Source organism: Geotrypetes seraphini, chromosome 3 (assembly GCF_902459505.1).
Source record: "Geotrypetes seraphini chromosome 3, aGeoSer1.1, whole genome shotgun sequence".
Lineage (NCBI taxonomy): Eukaryota > Metazoa > Chordata > Amphibia > Gymnophiona > Dermophiidae > Geotrypetes > Geotrypetes seraphini.
This window is the reverse complement of record NC_047086.1, coordinates 61,954,265-61,980,776: the sequence shown is the minus strand read 5'-3', so window position 1 is coordinate 61,980,776 and position 26,512 is coordinate 61,954,265. Positions and strand designations below refer to the sequence as shown.

The 26,512-nt window shown below is 46.3% G+C and overlaps 1 protein-coding gene across 1 annotated transcript in view; it reads left to right on the top strand.

Annotated features, from left to right (window-relative positions):
• Positions 1–1,039: 1,039 nt before the first annotated feature.
• The window catches only part of PTP4A1 (protein tyrosine phosphatase 4A1), a 64,325-nt gene continuing 38,852 nt past the window's right edge, over positions 1,040–26,512 (top strand). The window contains exons 1-2 of the mRNA XM_033937156.1: positions 1,040–1,231; positions 16,046–16,585. Of these exons, the coding sequence (XP_033793047.1) occupies positions 16,481–16,585 (105 nt within the window). The 5' untranslated portion in view covers positions 1,040–1,231; positions 16,046–16,480. The remainder of the gene's footprint in view (positions 1,232–16,045; positions 16,586–26,512) is intronic.

Genomic DNA, 26,512 nt, shown 5'->3' with positions numbered 1-26,512 from the left:
ACTATAAGGTTACATTTGTAACACTGAAAAATCTACTAAATATGAGGGGATGCTGAAAAGTTCTCATACCAATAAAGAAGAGAACGTCGTAAACATGGTTCAATCAATGATCTGAAACAATGTCAAAAAACATAGAATTTCGCTTCTGCAAATTGGTACTTAAGATAGCACTTTGCAGCTAAACTGGCAAAATAGCACTCAGAATTTAGTAAATTGGTTGGCAGTGCTGAGAACTTTTCAGCATCCTTTCGTACTGCTTCTCAAATCCAAGTTCAAAATATATTTTATATGTAAATGTAATTACTACCTAATCCATCTTGTCAAGAAACAGTCCCTGCTATATAGAACAAAAATGTTAAAGGACGTATAAATAGTTCACACAAGAGGATAGAAAACAAACAAAAAAATACACAGTTAACTATTAGGTCCACGAAGATGAAAACCCTTTTTCAAAGATTTCTGGACTAAGAAGTCTGAAACAGAAATAGAAATAAAAGAGATTAGGCAGCTAAGTGTGCATAGTTCGGGGGCCAAAAAGCTTGCTCGATACTGAAATTCCCAGATAACTGTCGATTATCCTCTGCGTAATAGCCAACGTCACAAACAGCAGCTAAAACGCTTAAGTTTCCGGCTGTTGCGAGTGGGAGTTTTGCTCTGAAATTTCGGCTTGTATGTTACAAAAAAAACCAAAAACCCCCCAACAAACACTTCCAGTTTAAGCTCCGTGAGGGTTTCAAGTGAGAAAACATAGCAAAATTTCCGTTTTGATTAATGCAGCTACAACGTGCCGCGTTAATCGGAATAGCTCAAATCCCCTTTTCACCGTACCTCCCCCGCTTTCCACTTGCTACGCTCGCGCCACATAAGCCGGCCACTTTGATTCAACAGCAACCGGTTCGTACCGGCTGCTGCTTCGTGACGCGCGAGGAGGATTTCGTTTCCCTCCCCCCCCCTATCACCGCCCCGTCCTTTCTCGCTCGGCTATTGGCCCGCGGGGTGATGACGTAGGCTGGGGCTATATAAGGGAAGGATTGTGACGCAGCTGAGTGGTGCTCCGCGGGGCTGAGAGTGTGTGTATTAGTTACGAGCGTGCGGGAATCTGCCAGCTCAGCGACGCTCTCTCTAGGGTGCTGCGACTGTATGGTACAACACCCTCCGCTGCCTGCGCTTCTTCTTCCAAGGGACCGGCTGTATGATTAGGCTACAATCTTCAATGAGTAAGCATATCCCTGTAAGTACCGGCGCCAGCGCTTGCGCCTTTTCCTCGCGCGCGCCTCGGGGACCGGAACCTTTTCCCGCTGTTTGGGCCCTGGATCTGGCGACGGGGTTTCGTTTCTGGTCCAGCCGCCGGCTTCTTGCTACGGCGGAGGGCGGCCTTGCCTTTAATAACGTCGTCGTCGTCCTCCATTTTTGGGGGTTTCTTTGTTCTGGGCTTGTGGCGCGGCTCCTTTTCACCGCAGCTAGGGACGGGGGGTTATCGCTGTGGCAATGTAGCCCCCCCCCCGTGCGGCGTAGGATAGGGGGAAAGGGTGACTAGAAATAATCTACTACAGCTTCTTCTAACACGCTTTTCTTAAAATGGGTTTCGCTGTGATTCACCTAATTCACGATGTCCTGCGTGATTGCCGGGCAAATACGTTTTCTTCCGGGGCGTTGGTACGGTTGCCGAGGGCAAGGTTTTGGACTCCTTTTTTTTTTTTTTCTTCTTATCTTTTCGGAGGTGGAAAAATTATATGGGGTGGAGGGAACCCGGCGTACGCCTGCTGTGCTATAATCCCGTCTGCTTTGCTGCATGCGGCTCGCAAGAAAGAAGGGTGCCTGGAACTTAAGGCGGTGGCTTCGGGCCCGCCTCCTCCTTGTGCGACAAGATGGCTATGTTGTGCCTTGTAAAAGAGTTCGGTTCAACCCGTGGCTTTGCTGCGAGCTCAGATGGAAGTTGGCTGCTGTGCGGAAGTCGCGCGTGCGCCGGACGAGGGGTGGTGGGGGCGGGAATTGGACGTGGTGTATTCTACCCTGACTCTCCTGGTCAGGAGTGGGCGTTCCGGTTTGTGGGCGGAAGTGGCCTTCCCCGGGGAGTTAGATCTCCGGGCTTTAGGAAAAGTGGACAAGTCGAGGCATGTTCCCCGAGATTCCCGGTGAGGTTCTCCCGTGACACTTAACGTCGGTTTGTCGTGACTATGGAAAGAACAGGTGAATCGCAGAGTAACCTTTCTTTGTTTAAATTCGCAAATGTTCTTGATTTTAACTCTTTTTTTTCACTTTAATAAGAAATCCTGTGATCGTTATGGGTGCAGTTGTTAAATTTTGCACCTTGTATTATACAGGGTCTCTATTCTTGTCAGTCAATTTCCATGCTGGGTTGAAAGCGACTAGTTGTCCACAAAGCTGCTGCATAAGATGGATATACCCCATCCATGAGCGCTGGGGTTCTTTGACCTTGCAAATTGTATTTATATATAAGTAATGCTACAATTGTTAGAGCAACTGACGTTTCTAAATCTAACTCTTTTTGAGGTAGGCTGTGTAGAAGTTCTCACAACTGGGACACTCCTGTTCTGAGGTAGTGAAATACCACCTAGTGATTCAGGAAGTTTGACTGATTACCTTAAGTCTTCATGTCTGATATCTTAATGGCATGTCTTAATGACGGTTAAGCAGTTAGGTATCAGGGTAAACTCTAAGATATGTAGGCCCCAGGTTATTTGGTTATTTACTGTATAATCATATTCATTATGAATATTTCATGCCATTACCCAAATGGTAAATACTAATGTTGCTCCAGTGAGTAGTGTCTCCAAATGAGTTAAATTTGTACCTGTGAATCTTCACGTAAGCTAGAGTATGTGAAATGGCTTAAATTAACCATTAAAGCTGTCATAGTACTTGAGTAAGTTCTAAATATAGTTTAATCTTTAAATATGAACTACATACAAGGGTAAATCCAAAAAATAAAGGCAAAATATATTTAATGGCTTTAATAGAAGTAACTCTGAGCTATTGAACATATCACTTTTTCACAGAGTCCTCATGCAAGATGGTGCATTTGTTGGATCGTTCAACTAGCTTCTGCTTTTCTGCAAAGAAGAACTGTATTTTTTGCTCCATAAGACAACACTTTTTTCCACACAAAAGTGGGTGGAAATGGCAGTGCGTCTTATGCAGCGAAGATAGTTTTTACCACCCCCTTCCTTTTTAAAATAAACTTCATGAACTTCTGCCTGCCATACCTTTTAAAATGTCCCGCACAACATACCTTTCACAATGCGCCATATAGCCAGTGGTGTATTGGATGGCAGGAGCGTGCTTTCTGCGCTCCTGCTTGGGCCTGCTTGTCTGCCATGTTTATGGTGGCCCGCCCCTGTGTCTCTCGGCACCAGCCGCTGCATGTCTTCCTCGCTACAATAACGTATTTCTGGAGCGGGGACAGTGTCCTCTACTTGCTTCACTTCTTCCTGCCCAAGTACACTAACAAGACATGAGACGGTGCACCCGGCAAGAAGGTCCCTCAACGCCACCACAGCAGCCCCTCTCTGAGACAGCACCTGTTTGCAGAATGTCAGGCTGCAGGGAGAAAGGTGGCTGGGAGAACTGCGATGGTGTCTAAGCCCTGAAATTGTTAATAAAATAAGACTTTTTCAATGTAGCCAGTTGCAGCATGATGTTTTATTGGAAGAAGTGCATTTGGAAATAATAATCGGATCAATTTCTCTCAGGCAAGGGCAGCATTGGAGTACCAAACAATAAAAATTACTCCTTCCTTAACATATAATGAAGGAGCCTCAAAGATTAGGAATGCTCAGTGTCCTTGGAGTCGGAACTGTTTCCTATGCTTTCAGAGACATTGCTGGATGCCTCAGTTTGGGCACAGTCAGAGACCTGGAAGAGGGCCGTGCTGAAGTTTTGGAGATGGATTTTGACTTTCAGAAAGGAGTAGGGAGGAATAAATTAGGCAGGGGTGGATAACCTTGTTCCTGAAAGGCTGGCTTGCTTGTGCTGGATGGCTGGCTGCCACTACATGTGCCTACCATTGGACATGCCCTGTCCCAGCCTACCACTAGAGGGGGGACAGGGCACACCATTTGGTTCAGAATTTTTTTGGGGGGGATTTTCCTCTAAAGGTGGGTGCATCTTGTCCCTCTTGCACCGCAGCTTACTTGGTTTGTTTCCTTTGAGTCGCTGTGCTCGCGTCTTAATTTCTTTATTTTCATTTTTTTCCGTTCGTATATTTTTGACAGGTTCCCGGTCTTGCTCTGGCCGCCTGGTCTTGCAGGGCCGCGGCTTTCTTTTTCTTATGTCCCGGCCTTGTTCCGGCTTTAAAAACTTCACTAAGTGCAACTGGGTTATCTCCATCACCGATCCTCATCGTTGGTGTGTAGAGTGCCTGGGTGCAGAGCACCGCGTTGAGTCATGCCCCCTTGTGCAACCTTGCAAACGCGTGCTCTTCGTCAGAGGGTAGCCAAGATTCTCCAACTCTTTGGCCCCATGGATCCTGCGGTACAGGCCTCAAGCTCGGCCTCTGCACCCTCGGTGGATCCTGCGGTACAGGCCTCAAAAGTCCTCGGGCTTGAAGGCTCCAGCCTTGACCCCCTCCTGCTGCTCTGGCCTCAGGTAAGTCTCCACTTTCCTCCTCAGGTGTGCCAGCAAAGAAGCCTTCCTCAGAGTCTCAGTCAGCGCCGCCTCGTCGGCATCTTTGAGACATCACTCTAAGCGTGCCTCCTCACGTAGGGAATACTCTTCTTCGAAGTCGCCCCCGAAGGAGCGCACTGCTGCACCTCCGACCCACCTACCTTTGGTCTCAGTGCCTATGTTTGAGGACATGCTTAAGGCTATTACCACACAGTTTTCCTCGGTGGTCAGCCAACTAGTCCTGACCTCGACGCCTTTGACCTCTGTCTTGACCCAGTCGTGGTCTGACCAGCCTGAGTGTCTTCTCTTCTCTCGAGGCCTTCCTCGTAAGACCCATCGGGTTCCCTCGAGTGAGTCGTCCTCCCTTGAGTCACCGGTGACTTTTTGAGGTTTCAGGCCATGGACCACTTTTTCCCCTGCTACTGCAGCGAGGCTCGACTCTTCTAAAGAGCCCCGTCTTCACCCTGTCGGGGCAGGTCTCCGACCTTGAGACCCTCTCGATACGCGCTTGTCCTCGAATTGGACTCTAGTGTCTGTTCCCCTTTGAGGCGCTTACCGGCTTCTCTAGGGCCTCCTTCGAAGCCAGGTGGGGATTTTACCTATACCCTGTCTTCTCAGAGGCTTCCCCAGCGGTTTCCTCGGACTCCGGGGTCTTCCTCGATCTACCTGGCACGGGGCCGTTCCTTGACGCTCCCTACATGCCTTAGCCGAACCTCTTCGGTCTCCTGTTCGCAGGACTCTGAGGCCCCGGCTTATTATTCCAGGGAGGTTTCTCCCTTGTTCTCGGCTGCACCCCGATCTCGGTCGGAGTCTCCCCCGGAGGATGAGTCGTCTTCTCAGACCTCCTCCTTTTCTCGTTTTATCTCTGACATTGGCAGAGCTCTGAACCTAGATCTTCAATCAGACTCCCGCTTTACTCAGGAATTGAGAATTAACACGCCTCGTGAGGCGCTTCGCCTCCCGTTGCATCTAGTTCTCCGGCAGACGTTTCTCCGGAACCTGGAAACGCCATATGCTGTTACAGCTATTCCCTCTAAGTTGGAGTTCTGTTACCGGACTGTCCTGGTGAAAGGGTTTGAAGGTGCTCAGCTTTCCCACCAGTCCTTGGTGGTTGAGTCTTCCTTGAAGAAATCGAACCCCTCGGGGGTTTACGCAGCTGTCCCTCCGGGTAGATAGGGCCGCACAATGGATAAATTTGGTCGCCGTCTTTATCAGAATTCGATGATGGCGAACCATGTCCTTAATTACAACTTCTTCTTCACTTCTACCTCCGGTTCTGTATCAGTGTCCTCCGCTCATTCCGGGAGGTTGTTCCAGAACCTCTGCGTCTGGAATTTCGTCTCCTCAAAGAGACCCTCTCCCAACTCCGCCTGTATATGTTCCAGGCCTCTTATGACGCCTTTGAATTGTCCTCGAGAGTTACAGCCTTTGCCATCGCCATGCGTCGCCTCGCTTGGTTCCAGATTGTCGATATGGATCCGAATCTGCAGGATCGCCTTGCCAATCTCCCGTGTGTGGGTCATGAGCTCTTCGATGATTCCATCGAAGTGCCACTAAGCGCCTCTCTGACCACGAGCGGTTCTTCGCGTCTCCGGTGAAACTTAAGCCGATAGCTCCTCCAGCTTGCCAATATAAAATTCCTCTCCGAAGGTACCCGCAAAAATCCACTCCTGCTATCTGGAGGACTCCTGCAAAACAGCCTCTGCAGCAGCAGCCCCGTCAACCTAAGACTCAGCCGCCGGCCCCGGCAAAGACCGGGCTGTCCTTTTGACAATTCCAGCCCGAACCTTCAGGCTCCCTTTCTAGAGTCTTCCCCCTTCCCCATCAGGAGTCATCTCCACCATTTCTATGCCCAGTGGGAGAATCTTACCAGTGACAGTTGGGTGCTGTTTATCGTCCAGGAGGGGTACTCTCTCCACTTCAGTCGCATACCCCTGGAAATGCCCCCAAGAGTTTCCTTCTTCTCAATCTCAGCTCCCTCTCCTTCTGCAGGAAGCTCGGGCCCTGCTTTGCCTTTGGGCGGTCGAGGAGGTTCCCCCGGATCAGTGGAACTCTGGGTTTGATTCCCGGTACTTTCTGGTGCCCAAGAAGACAGGGGATCTATGTCCGATCCTGGACCTCCGTGCTCTGAACAAATTTCTGGTCCGGGAACAATTCAGAATGCTTACCCTTCCCACGTTGTATCCCCTCTTGGACGAGGGGGATTGGCTGTGCTCGTTGGACCTCAAGGAGGCATACACGCACATTCCGAGGTTCACCCGGTCTCTCGCCGGTATTTGAGATTCCGGATGGGGGATCTCCATCTCCAGTATCGTGATCTTCCCTTCGGCCTGGCGGCCTCTCCGAGGGTTTTCACGAAATGTCTGGTTGTGGTAGCTGCGGCCCTGCTTCTCCGCAGCCTGCAGGTGTTTCCCTACCTCGACTGGTTAATCAAAGCGTCCTCTTGCGGCAAAGACCTGCGAGCGACGAGTCAGACCATCGTGCTCCTTCATAGTCTCGGCTTCGAGGTGAATTTTCCCAAGTCTCACCTCTGCCCGTTTCAGTCTCTCGTTCATCGGAGCGGTCCTGGACACAGTTCGTCTCCGCTCCTTCTTACCTCGGCCTCGTGAGGAGGCCCTTATCCGTTTGTGTCAAATGGTGACCCATCTGCCCGTGGCGCCTGCTTGACTCATGATGGTCCTTCTAGGTCACATGGCCTCCACGGTTCACGTGACTTCTTTTGCCAGACTTCATCTACGTATTTCTCAATGAACTCTGGCGTCCCAGTGGAACTAGGTTCGAGATCCTCTTTCTCGATGCATTGTCGTGACTCCTTTATTGAAGAGGTCTCTCCATTGGTGGATGCTCTCTTCCAATCTTTCCAGAGGTTTTCTGTTTCAGGCTCCTCCTCCGCAAAAGGTCCTCACGACGGACTCGTCGACCTATCCTTGGGGGGGGGGGGGGCTCATCTGGACGGTCTGTGCACCCAGGGTCTTTGTTTCCCGTACGGACTGCCTTTGTCACATCACTCTTCTGGAGCTTCGAGCGATTTTCCTTGCTCTGAAGGCCTTTTGTCACCTGCTTCGCGACCAGGTGGTGCTGGTTTGCACAGACAACCAGGTCGCCATGTATTATCAACAAACAGGGGAGCACGGGGTCTAGGTCCCCGCGCCTGGAGGCGGTGCGGCTCTGGGATTTGGCCATCCACCGCTGTCTACATTCAGGGCCAGCAGAACTGTCTGGACAGGCTGAGACGTCTGCTGCAGCCTCAAGAGTGGTCGCTCCATTCCGGGACTCTGCGCCAGGTATTTGCTCGGTGGGGGACTCCGGATGTCGACCTATTTGCGTCCCCCCTCAATCACAAGTTCCTCCTCAATCACAAGTTGCCCCTCTTCTTCTCCAGAGTTTACACGCCTCTCAGGATCGAGGCGGATGCCTTCTTCTTGATTGGATGAATGAGTTCCTGTATGCGTTCCCTCTGATTCTGAAGACTCATCCAGCTCAAGTCTTCGCGTGCCACCATTATTTTGATAGCTCGTCGGTGGCCCCGTCAGCCTTGATTCTCCCTTCTGTTGCAACTCAGTTCCAGGGGGCCTCTTCCTCTGCCTATTTTTCCTTCTCTGCTTACGCAGAGTTAGGGTTCTCTGCTTCATCCCAACCTCCAGTGTCTGCACTTAACAGCTTGGTTCCTTGAGACTTAATGCCCTATTCCAGTTCTCCCAGCCTGTGCTGGATGTCCTGGAGGTGTCTTGGAAGGAGTCCACTCGCCAATGTTACCATTAGAAGTGGACCCGCTTTTCTTCCTGGTGTGCTACTCGGCAGCTGGAGCCTCTGTCCGCCTCCTTGTCAGCTGTCCTGGATTATCTGCTGTATGTGTCTGGCGTTGGGCTCAAGTCCTCTTCGGTTCGAGTCCACCTTAGTGCCATTGCTGCTTTTCATCAGCCAATTGACGGGGAGCCTATCTCTGTTCATCTTGTGGTTTCCCGCTTCATGACAGGTCTTTTCCATGTTAGTCTGCCCCTCAAACCTCCTCCGGTGGTTTGGGATCTTAACATGGTCCTTGCTCAATTGATGAAACCCCCGTTTGAGCCGCTAGCGTTGAAGTTTCTTACTTGGAAAGTTGTGTTCCTTATTGCTCTCACTTCTGCCCGTTGGTCCTCGGTTCATACGTTCACCTCTCACTACTGTCTGGACGCTTTTCCAGGCGTGATGGCCTCTTTGGCCAGTCAGTTTTGCAACATCTATTCTCCTAATTTGCCAACTCTCCCTCCATCCCTTTCTGGTTAGCTTGGAGGTCACCCACATGTAGAGGATATGCTGCCTGCTTGTCCTGGGATAAAGTACAGTTACTTACCTTAACAGGTGTAATCCAGGGACAGCAGGCAGATATTCTTGCAACCCACCCACCTCCCCGTGGTTGGCTTCTTTGCTTGCTATCTGAATTGAGGACACGCTGAGGAGACGCATGCCCTAGGCAGGGCGGAAGGGGCGCATGCGCGGGCCAATTGCAAGCCTGAAGGTCTTCGAGCAAGTCTGCTTGCGAAAACGTTTGCTAGGGGGCTCTGTCGGTGACATCACCCACATGAAGAGAATATCTGCCTGCTGTCCCTGGATAATACCTGTTACAGTAAGTAACTGTGCTATCTGGGAGCTAGACAAGCAACCATGAGCACCAGCCTGAATAACCTACCATCTTCTTGAGGTAGAGAAAAAGTAGATATTTTCCTTGATCTACATACACAGCATATCCTACGCTTTTCAGAGTGAAGCAACCATTACAGAAATATTCCAATATGGATGGATGACCCAAAACTGTTGACTCAAACTTATTTAATCGGTACTTGTCAGAAGCCCTTTTTTTTGCACCACTAACAGCCATTAAGGCCTAGATTCACTAAACTCACCGATCTGGGCGATCCGTGGCAATCTTGTCGGGTGACCGATTCACTAAAGAGTCCCCATGCAAATTATCTGATCGGATGCACGCTCCACAGATCGCTGCAGAGCGATTGCGATAAATGCACAGACAATCCTGGTTGACTCTAGATGCGATCTGCACATGCGTTTGGTCTACGATCAAAACAAAGGGGGAGGGGTGACTGCAGTACTAGGAACATAAATACTTATATCTACTACCGAAAGCCATCATAAAGCCTAGAGCACCGAGCTCATAAATTATAAGACAGAGCAGGGAAAGCAGAAGGTCTGCTGCTGCAGAACCATACCAAAAATCAGTTTTCAGGAAAGCAGAGGTTAGTATTCAGTGGGCTGGCCAACGCATAACTAAACTGTTTAAAAATCATGATGGAATTTTCAACAAAACTATAGAATTCCTCATAAATGTTGTCAAGTTCTTCAGACATTATGGAACAGAGCACGCTTTTAACCCGTGGGTTAAAACCACGGACTCGCACTGTGCTTCTAATTTGGCGACGGAGCAAGATTTCAGGGTGGCAGAGAGCAGGAGAGTCAGCAAGAACAGTTGCAACTGGTCCTCAGCAGTCACTTCATTTTGGATCGGCAAGCCCAATTGGTGTTCCTTCTTCTGTTAGTGAATCACTGCCTTTCTACTTATCCATGCAATTTCCCTTCATTTGCATGGGTGGATCGGGTTGGGGAAAAATCGGATCGGGAAATGATCGATAACTGGTTGGGACACGTTGGTGAGTTTAGCGAATCTGGCCTTAAGTGTTAAGAATAAATCCAACTTAGCACAGAATGGTAAGAACATAGAATAGTCTTACTGCGTCAGACCAATGGTCCATCAAGCCCAGTAGCCCATTCTCAAGGCCATAATCCAAGGTGTAGCAATATTCCATGCTACCAAAACAGGGCAAGCAGTGGCTTCCCCCATGTCTTTCTCAATAACAGACTCTGGATTTTTCCTCCAGGAACTTGTAAAACCAGCTAAGCTATCCGCTCTTATCACATCCTCTGGCAACGCGTTCCATAGCTTAACTATTCTCTGAGTGAAAAAAAAGTCATTGGTTTTAAGAGTATTTCCCTGTAACTTCATCTAGTGTCCCCTAGTCTTTGTAATTTTTGATGGAGTGAAAAATTGATCCACTTGTGTACCTATTCTACTCCACTGAGGATTTTGTAGACTTCAATCATATCTCCCCTCAGCCGTCTCTGTTCTAAGCTGAAGAGCCCTAACCGTTTTAGTCTTTCCTCATACGAGAGAAGTTCATCCCCTTTACCATCTTGGTCACTCTTTGAACCTTTTCTAGCGCCACTATATCTTTCTTGAGATAAGGAGACCAGAATTGAACGCAATACTCCATATGAGGTCACACCTTGGAGCATTATGACATTCTTAGCTTTAACATCTCATTTTTAATAATTCCCAGCATCCTGTTTGCTTTTTTGGCTACCACCGCACATTGGGTGGAAGGTTCCATCATATTGTCCAGAATGACACCCAGATCCTTTTCTTGGGCGCTAACCCCCAAGGTGGACCCTAGCATCCGATAACTGTGATTCAGGTTATTCTTCCCAATGTGCATCACTTTGTATTTGTCCACATTAAATTTCATATGCCACTTCGATGCCCAGTCTTCCAGTTTCCTAAGGTCTGCCTGCAATTTTTCACAATCTGCATGTGTTTTAATGACTTTGAACAGTTTAGTGTCATCTGCAAATTTAATCACCTCGCTTATCGTTCCAATTTCCATATCATTTATAAATAAGTTAAATACTAAATTAAACCTTAAGTTTATATTCCGCATCCTCTCCACAATAATGGAGCTCGGTGCGATTTACAAGAGCTTGATGTAGGGAAGGAAAAGCATAATGGGGTAGGAAGATGAGTGTAGGGGGGAAGAGAGCATTACGTTTTTGTGCATATCCTGGTTTTCAGGTGCTTTCGGAATAGTTGGAAGGAGCCCAGATTCCATAGTGAGGCAGTAAAGTTAGTCCAGAGCTTGGTGATTCTGAAGAGAGATTTCCCTAATTTTCCCGCATAGTGGATACCTTTTAGCGTAGAGAAGGATAGTTGTAAGTTTTTGGGTGGATCTGGTGGAATCCGGTGTAAGGGTCTGCACTGGTCCCAGTACAGACGCCAACGGCACTCCACTGTTTACTCTTCTCCATTGAGAAAAATGACCATTTAATCGTACCCTCTGTTTTCTATCTGATAACCAATTCCTAATCCACAACTGAACTTTGCCACCTATCCCACGATTCTAATTTTCTCAAAATGTTCACTGAATCAAGTATCAGTGATAGCCACTCCCCAGTCGGAGATTGGAATATCCAAAAGTCTTGGAAAATGCAGAGAAAGTTCAAAAATCACTAACAGGCACAGATTAAACTCAGCGCATAAGATGGCAAAAAACAGACACGTGGACGGGCATGATCGAAAGGAACATCTAAGTCTATTTTCGTCCAAGTTGCAAGTCGTCCAAAGTAAAAAAAACAAAAAACAGCTTGGGACACATTTTCGAAAAATACGTACAAATTATTTTCAGTTTCAAAAATCGTCTAACTATACGTCCTGCCGATTTGATCGTCCAAGCTGCTAAATCGTTCATCTTAATTCCACATTTTCGTCCAACTTTTCATCCAAGGCCAAAATGCCTAGAAACAGACCTTTTGGACGTGGGGGAGGTCTACAAAGTGATGGGCTGGTCAACCAAACATGGCACCTAAATAGTGGGGTACCTTACAGGGCACTGCTGTGAACTTCACAAAAGGGTGCCATGTATTAATCTCGCTACAGCTCCCTTATAGATAATAGTGAACTCCCAAACCACCTCCAAAATCTCCTAGACCCACCTATTTAGAAACATAGAAAAACGCAGCAGAAAAGGGCTATAGCCCACCAAGTCTACCCATTCCAAGTATCCCCTCCCCTGAATTTACTCCCTTAAAGATCCCACGTGAGTATCCCATTTTCTCTTAAAATCCGTCACGCTGCTGGCCTTTTAAACCTGGAGTGGGAGTCTGTTCCAATGATCCACTACTCTTTCGGTGAAGAAGTACTTCCTGGAGTCGCCATGAAACTTCCCTCCCCTGATGAATATGCATGAGAGAGATTTGCATATGATGGAAGTGATAGGCATGCAAATTTGCTTCATGCATATTCATTAGGGCTAGCCTGAAAACCCAATTGGCCTGGTGTTCCTCCAGGACAGGGTTGGGAACCACTGGTCTAGACCAGTGTTCTTCAACCACCGGTCCATGGACCAGTGCCGGTCCACAGAAATTTCCTGCCGGTCCACAGGGCTAGCACGTGCATCAGGCCTAAAACAGTGTTCTTCAACTGCTGCGTTATCTTTGAGCCAGCTCCCTCTTCCTAACTGATTCAGTGCACAAAGCCATGGGCAGTGGCTCCTACGGGCATCCTGCGCTTGAACCAGAAGCCTTCTCTCTGACGTTGCAACGTCAGAGGGAAGGCTTCCAGATGAGGCACGGGACGTGCAAGGTGCAATTAGTACTATTATGGGGGCGGGTTCTGGGGTGGAGATTGGATAGAGATGGGCGGGGTCTGGCCCACAACTTAGCCCAGTGTTCTTCAACTGCCAGTCCACGGACCGATGCCGGTCCACAAAATAATTATTTTATTTGTGCCGGTCCATAGGTGTAAAAAGGTTGAAAAACACTGGTCTAGACTCTGCAATTCATTTCCATTAAAGAGCTGTTCAAAAGATTTGCATCACCTCCGAGTAATACATTGTTCTGCCTTTCTTGCTGGATCACAGCAATATTTCTGACCCTACTGCTGCATATTATATACTGACATGTTCAGAATTTTATGGTCTTATCACCCTGCACATTTTAATTTAATTTAGGATGACGCATAAACAGCAGAATGTCGAAAAATGTTGATATTTCATAAATGGATTACATTAGTGTTCTGTTTTTTGTTTTGTTTTTTCAAGTTTTATTATGTTTTTATATACCACTTATCATGATTATCTAAGCGGTTTTTACAATCAAGTACTCAAGCACTTTCCCTATCTGTCCTGGTGGGCTCACAATCTATCTAATGTATCGGGGGCCTTGGAGGATTGAGTGACTTGCCCAGGGTCACAAGGAGCAGCGTGGGGTTTGAACCTACAACCCCAGGGTGCTGAGGTGTAGCTTCAACCACTGTGCCACACATTAGCTATTTCAATACGTACTAAGTTTATTTGTATTTTAACTGTTACCTCCTTCAAGAGGAGGTATCCCTGAAAAGGGCTGGAGGTTTTCTACTATTCTAATAACGTATGGGTCAGCTTTTGTTTTTGATAACAAGCTTGCAGTGTTGAGGCATGGAGTGAAACAATTTTCGAAGTGCATCTAGTTGTACAACATGGTGCCAAGCAAGCATTAATCAGTGCTTCAATCAATTCGACCTTTGTTTTGGGGTGTTTTCTGAACACCTTGACAGCAAGATTATTCCACAAATTCTCAATTGGATTGAGATCTGGTGACTTCCCTGGGCATTCCAGTCGTTGAATATGGCTCGATGTCATCTACTTTGTCACCATCTTTGCCTGATGATTGTCATCCTGGAAGTGGTAGTCATCCTGGAAGAGACTCTTTGCAGTCGGAATCATTATGTTTTGCAAAGTGGAGAGATACTTAGCACTGTTTATCATGCCATCAATCACCTGAAAGCATCCAATGCCATTGGCTGACGTACAGCCCCAGACCATGATTTTTGTCAGATGCTTTACAGCATGCTTTACAGCGGCCCAGGGGCCACATGTATTTTGAAGCCCTCAATATGTTTATCATAATCACAAAAGTAAAATAAAAATTTCTTGATCATATGTCTCTGTAGCTATAAATTATAATATTATTAAGACTTAGCCAAAAGGAAAGATTTATAAACTATAAAGAGTTTTACCTCATGGTCATTTCTTTAATAAGTTGTCATTTTTTTTGAGGCTCTCCAAGTACCTACAAATCCAAAATGTGGCCCTGCAAAGGGTTTGAGTTTGAGACCACTGCTTTACAGTCAAGTCTAGGCACTGTGGTTTGAAAGCCTCATTCTTACATCGTCTTACAAACATGTTGCACTGGCCTCCTATCACACAGAAAGTACTCATCGCTGAAGAGAATGTTTTCCCACATCTCTGGAGTCCACATGCTATACTCCAGGCACTGTCGACGTACTGTTGAGGCATATACATTCACTGAACACATTTCCTGCCACTTGGCTGACAATTCTGGTGATGTGAGCTTACAAACTGCCACTGAGATCCAGCAAGCAACCCTGTCCTCTCGCACAGTGGATTTGCGTGGTCTTCCATTTCAAGCCCTGTCAGTCACATTTCCTATCTTTCTTACTGAGCAAGTGTATGACTGATTGCACTTCACCCTGGCTGCAATTTGCCGGCTTGAATAGCCTTCTTTATTAAGTGCAACCACTGTCACATGTTCTGTTTTTGAAAGACTTAACTTTTCCCATTTTGTGATTATGCGTGTTTGCTGAAATGACATCATTAAAGGAGAGTATTAAAAGCGCATGCGTGGCGTTGGGTGGGTGCCAGTGCCATTTTTTGCCTTATATTCCAGCGAAAGCTGTACAGTGAGTACCCGTGGGTTTAGTGTGTAATTGTTTGATATATAGATTAATGGTATACATTATAATTTACATATTTTTTGTTCACAGTTTAATTTTCAGACCCCTGAAGAAGCCTATGGGGCCCGTAGGGTTGTAAGTCGTAACGAATAATGAGCACCAGCAACATCAATGCACAATTAAAAGCTAAGTGCTGGTTTATGCGCTTCATGGTTGCTTTTTTAACATTCAATATTTATTAGAGCACTTTATGAGTTTGGCTGGCATAAGGCATGTAAAAAGTTTAGCTCATAGCTCGATGAAAAGATACCTCATTCCTGCAACAGTTGGTTCTAACACTTTGAAGAACTAGCGTAGGTGTCTGAAAGCTAAAGAGCTTAAAGATCTATATTGATGACAATCCTCAAAACAAACACCATAGGTTGAAAACAGAGTGATCTAATTGGACTGTTTCGATCCAGTTTTGTCTTTCGTGTCATTTTCAACATTCCGCAATTTGTGTTACAAGTCTTAAATCTGAAGTCCTAAATCAATTTAAAATGTGCAGAGTGATAAGAGCATAAAATTCTGAACACATCAGTATATAATATGCAGCAGTAGGCGTCGGAAATATTGCTGTGATCCAGCAAGAAAAGTGAAGTGGAACAATGTATTACTTGGAGGTGATGCAAAACTTTTGCGCGACTCTGTAGATCTTTGGTTAAAGCCTCCTGCTCTATTAGTTATTTAAAAAATTAAGCAAACCTAAATGAAATGATTCATAAGAGCTTGTGTGTTAAAATGTATAGTTTAGTATTTCCATTTGAGGGCGATAAAAGAATCTAGTTTAAGCATTAGCTTCTATTAAAGGCTGTATAGCATTTGTAATTCGCCCCCCCCTCCCCCATTTGTAATTCGCTGTTTTTTGTGTTTTTTTTTCCACAGCAGTTCTGTGGTGTTCTTGGTCACACATTTATGGAGTTTCTGAAGGGCAGTGGAGACTACTGCCAGGCACAGCATGTCCTCTATGCAGACAAGTGAACTGTAGAAATTCATTACTACTCCACTAAGAAGCCCCCCTAGGAGCAGCGAACCTGGATAAAGAAGTATTAGATTGAATTTGGCAGAGCACTTTACTAAGAAGTTCAGACCTGGATGGGGTAAACCTCGGTGTACTGCCTTTCCTTTTGCCTCAGTATTACTGGATTGAAGAATTGCTGCTTCTTTTTTCTTTTTTTCCCCTTGTTTATTTCACTTCCCATTGCTTTCAACTTCATACTTAAACACCCTAAGAAGTTTCACGAGATATAGTGATCTAGACTAAGTTTCTTTACATCAACATTTTTTTAGTGTTTTTAAGTCTTTTTTTTATAAGTCGAAATGGCTCGAATGAACCGTCCAGCTCCGGTAGAAATTACGTATAAGAACATGAGATTCCTCATCACACACAACCCAACCAATGCAACATTAAACAAATTCATAGAGGTAAGATGTGCACCAAGTTTACATGTTTCACTTATTTTGTGGTAATGAGCCTCTGTTCAGAGGTAACTCGTTTTCTAGTGCAATGTGTCTAGTGGTCCTGAACGCTAGGGTTTTGTATCTGAACCCACAAGTTGCTTGTAGAATGCTTGTCAATCATCTTTTGGATTTCCTCCTTCCTGGGGAGCTGCTCTTATCTTTGCATAAACAAATGGTAGTCTTGACACCTGCCCTGTCTGGATTATATACTAGCCTGCTTAAATCAGATGTTTTGTTGCCTGCCCAGTAGGGTCAGGAATAAAGAATTCACTCATAAGAGCAAAAGAACTATTGGTGCAGGTGGCATACAAGTAAGTGATTCCTTTTTGTTACCATCTTGTTTCATTTAGTTGTGGTTAATTAGCATTTTTCTTTAATGTTTGCATTTAGAGCAGAATAGACTTATGTAGTTTGGGAGTTTCCCCGCACCCCTCTTAATGTTTGCATTCTAGGATTTGCTAGAAGCTTTAGTACTGACTGAGGGGGTGGAGCTCATCCCAGAATGATGGGAGATGGCGCATGAAAACAAACATTTGGCTCTCTACAATCCTCACAACAAATGGGGGGGGGGGAGGGGGTTAACCTGATGGTCAAGACTACCATTCCTGTTTAAAAGAGAGAAAATTAGCAAGGTAAACCTAATCTTTCCATGTTTGTGTATGTGTATAAAATGACACATTTTATTTTGAAAATGCTTTCAGTATACTCCTCTAAATATCTGGAGAGAACACCCCTCTATAATCTATATTAGGAGTGGTACCCATTAGCTGCAAAACTTCAAATATCAATTCTCAAAGTAAAGGCTGACATGATCTTTTTTCCAGTTTTGCTTGAAAATTAGCTAGTTCATCAGCAGTACATGAATGAGAAGTAGATGTTTAATTTATGATGGGCAGCAATTATTTGATCTGATCTTTCATGTCTTATGCTAAGATAACTAGATTGGAAGAGATTAGACATTACTATTGGGTTCTCTTTCACATCTGGGCCATTCCATGTCAAGTGGTCTAGGCTTCCCCACTTGACCATATTGTAAATTGATGAAATTTTTATTGGAAGTACACTTCCAATGAATATGTGCAATGTTTTAGAGCAGGGTCTCAACTTCCAAAGTTAGGAGTCTAGTTATTGGGGCCACTTTTTTCGTTCCATGGAAAATAGTGAAAAAAGTCTTTGGTTCAGATTGTGGAAAGGATAATGCTCGACCAAGCTAAGTCCATATTTCTAGTTTAACTTGTGTTGAATCCAAATATACCATTCAGATCATTGGTGCATGCTTTGGTGTATCACTGGGGGGACCACAGCATTAATGAAAGTTTGTTGTGGAATGCACAGGCAAATATTTCACACACCATAGCTCCTTAACAGAGATAACACAGGACTCTGATTTTAGGACCTGAAAGATTATGGCCAGTTACTGCCCCATAAACTTTTTTTAGGCACATTACACTTTTTTTAATACAAGATAAATATCTATCACATCACAACTGTACATCCTCCAGGGACTGAAAAGACCACAAGAGACTGAAGCTGCCTAGCTTGCAGACAGTGCTCTGCTTTAATTACCAGCACTGCCGATTATGAAAATTTACAGCAGAGGTGCCCAAAAGATCAATTGCAAAGGCAATGCGAGTCAAGTCGTAGAGCCTGCAATAGACTCGTGTTGCCTTGCGTTCTGTTCTCCTTGTTTCCCCGATGCCAGGCACATACAAGCGCCGTGCCCACAGCCTTCCCGCCCAACATCAATTCTGACATCAGAGAGGAAGTTCTGAGCCAGCCAGTCGCTGCATGGCTGGCCCAGAACTTCCTCTCAGACGTCATAATTGATGTTGGGAAGGAAGGCTGTGTGCATGGCGTTTGTATGCGCCTGGCGTTGGGGGAGCAGGGAGAAATGGAGAAAGGAAGGGGAGAAATTTGGGGTTGGATAGTATTGCCTTATATTGCAGAGGATCAGTATGACTGTTTATTTTGGGGGTGGGGATTTGGCTATCTGGTTTATTTGCCATTGTGAAAATTCAATAAAACGTGTAAAAATAAAAAGGGGAGGGGGCAGGGAGAGATGTTGGTTGGGGAGTGGAATGAGGCCTGGAGGCAGGGAGAAAGAAATATTGGATTTACAGTCATAAGAAGGAAGTGCAAACCAGAGACTCATGAAATCACCAGACAGCAAAGGTAGGAAAAATGATTTTATTTTAAATTTAGTGATCAAAATGATCAATCTGCAGTCTATATTTTGCACTAGGACCCCCTTTTTACTAAATGGGAATAACAGTTTTTAGCGCAGGGAGCCTACGAGCGTTGGGAGCAGTGCGGGACATTCAGCACTCCCTGTGCTAAACGGCTATCGTGGTTTAGTAAAAGAGAAGGTGGTATTTGTTTGTATAGTTGTTACTGAGGTGATATTGCATATTTTAGTCATATGCCTTGACCTTTTAGAAACACCCCCCCCTCCCCCCCGGATATAAATAATTAACATTTTCTCTGCATACAGTGTGCTTTTTTAAAAAAATTTTGTTAGATCATTTTGACTCATTTTAAAAGTAGCTCGCAAGCCAAGAAAGTGTGGCCACCCCTGGTTTAGAGGGAAGAAAGGATGAACAAACTGACCATGGGGGAGGGAGGAAAGGGGTGGTGGTTCTCCAATCAGGTGGTAGGCAGAGGCAGCCACAGGTGGTGGCAAGTCAGCTCTCCAGGGAGGGCAGTGGTGGCAAGGGCTGCTCTCCCAAGGTGGGGTGGGGGAGCTGCTGCAAGGGCAGCGCTCTGGGAAGGCAGTGACTGCAAGGCAGCTGTTTTTTTGGAGGAAAAAAAACAGCACACTTTAGAATATTGGTTAGGGGAGGGCAATTCTGGATGGGCGTGGGGGAGGAGAGAATTGTGTTAAAATTAATGCAGTTATCCTTTTAACTCATCAACACATTAAATGTACAGCCCTAGTTATTAGGGATATAAGAATGGGGGTGGAGTGGTAGTGTCCTATACGATTCCTCATGGGCTGGTTGGCTATCTTCCCCTTCAGCTGGTAGAGCTCCTTAAAGGGGGTGGAGGTGGCTGTCTATTCCCTTCCTCTTTGAAAAGAGGATTAAAGATTTGTAGGGGGAAATTCAACCAGTGAGCCTTGGGTGGATACTGGAGTAGTTGTGCAAAATTACCCCAGCAGTAACACAAGATCCTGAGCTTCAATAATCCATTATTCTAGTGCAATAGGTGAAACATTCTAGGCCTGGGATCCCAAAGTCCCTCCTTGAGGGCCGCAATCCAATCGGGTTTTCAGGATTTCCCCAATGAATGTGCATGAGATCTATGTGCATGCACTACTTTCAATGCATATTCATTGGGGAAATCCTGAAAACCTGACTGGATTGCAGCCCTCAAGGAGGGACTTTGAGATCCCTGTTCTAGACAATAGGTTATTTCCACATATTCCCATGCTCTGCAGAAGGAATCCACTCTGGATTTTTCACTCTGCCTCTGTAGTACTTCACTGATTGGGTTAGTGCCTTCTACAGTCTTTCCTTTTGCATGCATGTCTGCAACTATGTTCTGCTCTCCCCATTCGTCCCCTTTGCAGGTATTTTCATGTTTGAAGTAAATTTGGAGCTTTGCCTGCTTGAGAATTCAGACTTAAGTCTTTACTTGACAGGCTGATCCCTTTTGGGAATCTATTAGCTAGTTTGCATAGTTTTCCTTGGAGTTCAGGGCTGTTCCTTAAGGTCTCACATTCTGTTAAGCAGGGGTCAAGCACAGACTGTTAGGCATGCTTAGGGGGCTCAGCGGTGTTCCGCAGCATGCTGGCTGTGTTCGTGTCTCCACCCATCCTGGTGCGCATACAGTGATCTGCTGGGGTAGAGGCATAGTCAACTTTGAGAGCAGTCCCAACATTATCCCAGGAAAAGCAGGCAGCCTATTCTCACATATGGGTGATGTCACTGACGGAGCCTCGATGCAGATGCCTCGCAAGCAGACTTGCTTGAAGAAACTAGAAGTGTCGAGTCAGCCGCACCGCACATGCGCGAATGCCCGCCCAGCACAGGGTGCGTCTCCTCAGTTCTCAGTTTCTGCGGAGCTGAGAAGTCCATCTTTGACTCTTTGCGTTTAACTTACCGTATTTTCACGTAGATAACGCGCACACGGGTATAGCGCGCAGGAAACCGGCATATATGTAAAAAAAAAATTTATATACCGCGCATGCTGCCCCGACTCTCCTTTCGCCCGCCCCGACTCTCTGGCCACTCTCCTTTCCCCTGCCCCGACCCTCCTCTCCCCCTTGAAGTCCTGTCCCCACCCTGAAAGCCTGATGGCCCCCCCCCCTGACGTCCGATTCACCCCCCCCCCCCCCCCCCCCGCAGGACCGCTCGGAACTATGTAAAAAAAAATTTGTACAATGCGCTCACGCGTATAACACACAAGATTATGCACGGTTTGTAAAAACCGTGTATAACGCGCTCATTATATGCATGAAAATACGGTACTTACTTTGTGCCTTCTCTCACCGCGGTTTGTTATTTTTCTTCTCAAATCACTGTACTTACCTGCTCGGCTGCAGCCCAGGGGCTTCGACCTTGCAGCAGCTGTTTTTCCTTCTATGTCCCAGCCAGCGACAGGCTTCAAGAAGTGTAGCCAGTGTTAGCGTGCGATTTCTCTCACGGACCCACACAGCTGGTGCCTCAAGTGCCACAACATCACCCAAAGTCGTGCGAGCGCTGTTCTACTCTTCAACCTCGAGCCCTTAAACTTCGACCACTTCCTCGACTCCGAAGCCAACCTCGGTCTCGCCTTTGACAGAGGGCCCTCCTGCCTCCACTGCTTTGACCTCGAGCCTCATCAGACCTTCCTCATTTGCAGCGGCTCTTTCCTTGACGTCTGCTGTATCTTCCCCTGTATCCTCAGGTCAGATAACTCAGGAGACAGTTCCACCGGTGGTGCTTAAAGTGCCTAAGACGTCTAAGTCGAAGCACATTTCCACTGCCTCGATGGAACCTCCAGCCAAGGCAGGTGGTCTGGTTTCAGACACGGATCCATCCTTGCCAACTTCTTTCCAGACCATGTTAGAGCAACAATTTGTTCAGTTCCTCACCAAAATGGGACCAAAGCTAGCTACTCTAATCCAGCCTGGGCATTCTGCAGACTCCCGCGAGGTTGAGCCTCTTCCTATGCCTCAGTCTGAGTCTACACACTCTATGCAGGGAGCATAGTCTCTGCGAGTCTGGCATCTAAGCATGTGAAGCAAGGAGCAGATTCTTTGCAAGTGCCTTGGCAGGAATCCTCACACTCCATACAAGGAGCAGAGTCTTTGGGAGTGCATCGAGATTCCTCCATCAAGCCTCTGGAGCTTCGATCTACAGCCTCCAGTCCTATCCATTCTTTGGCATCGGCTGCTTCTCTCTCCGGGGTGAAGTCTCCTCAATCTTCGAGATCTGCTTCAAAGGCATCCTTCCAGGCATAATTCTTCTTCTAAAGAGCGTCCTTCTTCAACTAAGCCTCGATCTACTAGACCGCCGACTCCTCTATCGAGGTCTCCACTTCCACACCTCGAAGACTCAGCGGTTTCGATTGCCTCATCCAAGTCTCCCTATTCTTTTGATGCCTTTTTTCCAGCCGAAGCTTCATTTTCGACCCAGGCTGCCTCAACGACCTAGAGTCCTTCTCGAGGCAAGGCATTACCAGATCGGCTGTCTTTCTCCTCTTTTCTTTGTCAGATAGCTGTTGACTTGGACCTTCAATTGGATACTGGTTCCAAATACTCTAAGTATCTCGAAGTTGGTCATCTTCCTCAACCTCCGGTAGAGTTACTTAAGCTTCCTCTTCACAAGCTTCTGACTCAAACTTTTACCAGATGCTTGGAGACTCCTTATGCAATTCCAGTTTTTCCAGATATAAAACTCTCCATTGTAAAGGATTTGAGAATTCAGTTATCTCACCAATCCCTACTTGTGGAGTATTCTTTGAAAAGATCCCATCCTTCCAAGGTTTATGCTACCATATCTCCTGGAAGGGAAAACTATGGACAAATTTGAACGTCTGATCTATCAAAATGCCATGATGTCCTCTAAAGTCCTCTTACAATTTCCATTTTGTCACTTATTTTGAGTTCCTTATTTCTCTTTTGCCTAAATTTCTTAGTTATTTAGATACTCAAAATCAATTTGAATTTCAAGAAGTAATCGCTTCTCTATCACAACTCAGATTACATCTACTTCAGTCTTCTTATGATGCCTTTGAGTTGTCTGCCTGGGTGGCTTCTTGCTTTGTAGCAATGCGTTGCCTTTCCTGGCTTCGTACCATTCACATGGATTCTAATCTTCAGGACCGCTTGGCTAATATTCCTTGTGCAGGCAATGACCTCTTCGATGAATCTATTGAGGCAGCCACCAAGAAATTGTCTGAGCATGAAAAATCCTTTGCTTCTATTGTCAGACCTAAGCCAAAGCCAGCTCCTGCCAAGCCTGCACGCCCTCCTCCTATTTACCAGAGGCGTTTTGCTCCGAAGACAGCTCCTTACACTCGCCCTCCTACCAAGAAACAGCAGAATCGGAAGCAGCAGAAATCTCAACCTGCACCTAAGGCTACACAGCCTTTTTGACTGTTTAAAGCAGAGTATAACCTCCACCGTTCTGTCTCTCCCCTTTCTTCCCTCTATTGGAGGTAGTCTCCATCATTTTTACCACCGATGGGAGACAATCACATCCGACCTCCTGGGTGCTGTCCATCAGGGAAGGATACTCTCTTCATTTCACTCGGGTTCCACCAGAGCTTCCTCCAAGAGAACATAAGAACTGCCGCTACTGGGTCAGACCAGTGGTCTATCATGCCCAGCAGTCCGCTCACGCGGCGGCCCTCTGGTCAAAGACCAGCGCCTTGACTAAGACTATCCCTATCAGCTTATGTCCTTGTTCAGCAGGAACTTGTCTAACTTTGTCTTGAATCCCTGGAGGGTGTTTCCCCTATGACAGACTCCAGAAGAGCGTTCCAGTTTTCCACCGCTCTCTGGATGAAGAACTTCCTTACGTTTGTACGGAATCTATCCCCTTCCAACTTTAGAGAGTGCTCTCTTGTTCTCCCCACCTTGGAGAGGGTGAACAACCTATCTTTATCTACTAAGTCTATCCCCTTCAGTACCTTGAATGTTTCAATCATGTCCCCTCTCAATCTCCTCTGTTCAAGGGAGAAGAGGCCCAGTTTCTCTAATCTTTAGCTGTACAGCAGCTCCTCCAACTCCTTAACCATCTTAGTCGCTCTTCTCTGGACCCTTTTGAGTAGTACCTTGTCCTCCTTCATGTATGGCGACCAGTGCTGGACACAGTACTCCAGGTGAGGGCACACCATTGCCCGGTATAGCGGCATGATAACCTTCTCCGATCTGCTCGTGATCCCCTTTTTTATCATTCCTAGCATTCTGTTCACCCTTTTCGCCGCTGCACATTGCGTGGATGGCTTCATCGACTTGTTGATCAGAACTCCTAAGTCATTTTCCTGGGAGGTCTCTAAGTATCGCCCCGGACATCCTGTATTCGTACATGAGATTTTTATTACCGACATGCATCACTTTACACTTGTCCACTTTGAACCTCATCTGCCATGTCGAAGTCCATTCCTCAAGCCTGATTGTCACGTTGCAGATCTTTGCAATCCGCCTGCGTATTCACTACTCTGAATAACTTTTATCGTCTGCAAATTTAATCACCTTGCTCGTCATACCTATGTCCAGATCATTTATAAAGATGTTGAAGAGCACGGGTCCAAGCACCAAGCCCTGTGTCACCCCACTGGTGATGCTCTTCCTTTCCGAGTATTGTCCGTTTACCCCCACTTTGTTTCCTATGCTCCAGCCAGGATTCCGTGGCTCGCAATTTTCCGAAGTAGTCGTTCATGCGGAACCTTGTCAAACGCCTTGTGAAAGTCCAGGTAAACAATGTTGACCGGGTTGCCCTTGTCTATCTGCTTGTTCACTCTCTCGAAGAAGTGCAGCAAGTTTGTCAAACAAGATCTGCCTTTGCTGAAACCGTGCTGGCTGGTCCTCATCAGATCGTGTCCATCAAGGTGATCAATTATGTGGTCCTTTATCAGCTCTTCTACCATCTTTCCCGGTACCGAGGTCAGACTCACTGGTCTATAGTTTCCCAGGTCTCCCCTCGAACCTTTTTTGAAGATTGGCGTAACATTTGCCACCTTCCAGTCTTCCGTAATCTTCCCATTTTGATAGATAGATTTGGCTATTAGTTGAAGCAGACCAGCTATGGTCCCTTTCAGTTCCTTGATAACTCTCGGATGGATGCCATCCGGTCCCAGGGATTTATTGCTCTTGAGCCTATCAATCTGCCTACATACCTCTTCTGATGGTTTCCGGTACACTAGGCATATCCTCTTGGGTAAATACAGATGATAAAAAAAACGTGTTCAGTCTGTCAGCGATAGCCTTGGCCTCCCTTATCGCTCCCTTTATTCCTTGGTCATCCAGCGGTCCCACTGCCTCCTTCGCAGGTCGTTTCCCTTTAATATATCAAAAGAACGGCTTGAAGTTTTTCGCCTCCTTGGCAATTTTTTCCTCAGTCTTTAGCCCCTTTCACTGCCTTATGGCACCTGCGTTCATGTTTGTGCTTATTCCAGTTTTCGTCTAGGTGTTTGATCTTTTCCATTCCTTAAACGAGGTTTTTTGTCTCTGATCGCTTCCTTAACTTCTATAGTGAGCCACGTCGGTTCTTTATTCTTTTTCCTCTGATCCCTTGTTGATACGCGGTATATATAGATTTTTGTGCCTCGTTGAATGTATCTTTAAAAAGAGACCAAGCTTGCTCTAGCGTCTTCACAGTGTTTATTTTCTTAATCTTCTTCCCCACCATGTGCCTCATCCCTTCATAATTCCCTTTTTGGAAGTTTAGTGCCATGGCTGTCATTCTGGACCGGTGTATTGTCCCTGTTTCCAGGTGGAAGCGGATCATATTGTGATTGCATTTTCCCAGCGTCCCTTCTACTTCTACATCCTGTGCTGGTCCTTGCAGCCCATTTAGAATTAAGTCTAGAATTGCGTTTCCTCTCGCGTTTTCCTTGACAAGTTGTTCCAGGAAGCAATCGCCTAAAGTTTCCAGGAACTTGGTCTCTAGCACAGCCGGAGGTGCCGAGGTTCCATTTTATCCTCGGATAGTTGAAGTCGCCCATTATAACTGCATTGCCTCCTTTGCAGTTGCGTTTAATCTCATCAGTCATTTCTTCAATTTCTTCCGACTGCCCTGGGGGTCAGTAGTAGATGCCTATCTTCGTTTCCGGTCCATTTGTTCCTGGAATTTTGACCCATAGACTCTAACCTATCCATCTGTTGTGGCATGTTCTCTCCAGTAGATTCAATTCCCTCTTTGACATATATGGCAATGCCTTCTCCTTTTTGTCTCTGCGGTATAGTTTGTATCCCAGTAGCATCGTGTCCCATACGTTTTCATCAGTCCACCATGTTTCTGTGATGCCGATGTCAACAGTATCCTTTTGTGCCACAGCTTCTAATTCACCCATCTTATTTCTAAGGCTCCTTGCATTCGTATACATGCACAAAGTGTTGCAGCCTGTTCCCTTCTTTCGTGCCCTTCCCTCTTGTGTCCCTTTTTAGTCTGTCTTGTCTGTGATCTGGCGAGTCTTCCCCTCCCTTTTCCTGCACAGTATTCTCCAGGTATACCGGTTCCTGAATCATCGGCTCTCTGTCTTGGTCGACTGTCGGCTTTTCACTTCTTCCTAGTTTAAAAGCTTCTCAACTTCTCTCTTGATATTGCTTGCAAGTAGCCTCGTTCCGTCTCTGCTGAGGTGGAGTCCATCCTTCCTGTACAGCTTGCTCTTACCCCAGAACGTCATCCAGTTGCGCACGAAGTGGAATCCCTCTTTCTCACACCAGCACCGCATCCACGCATT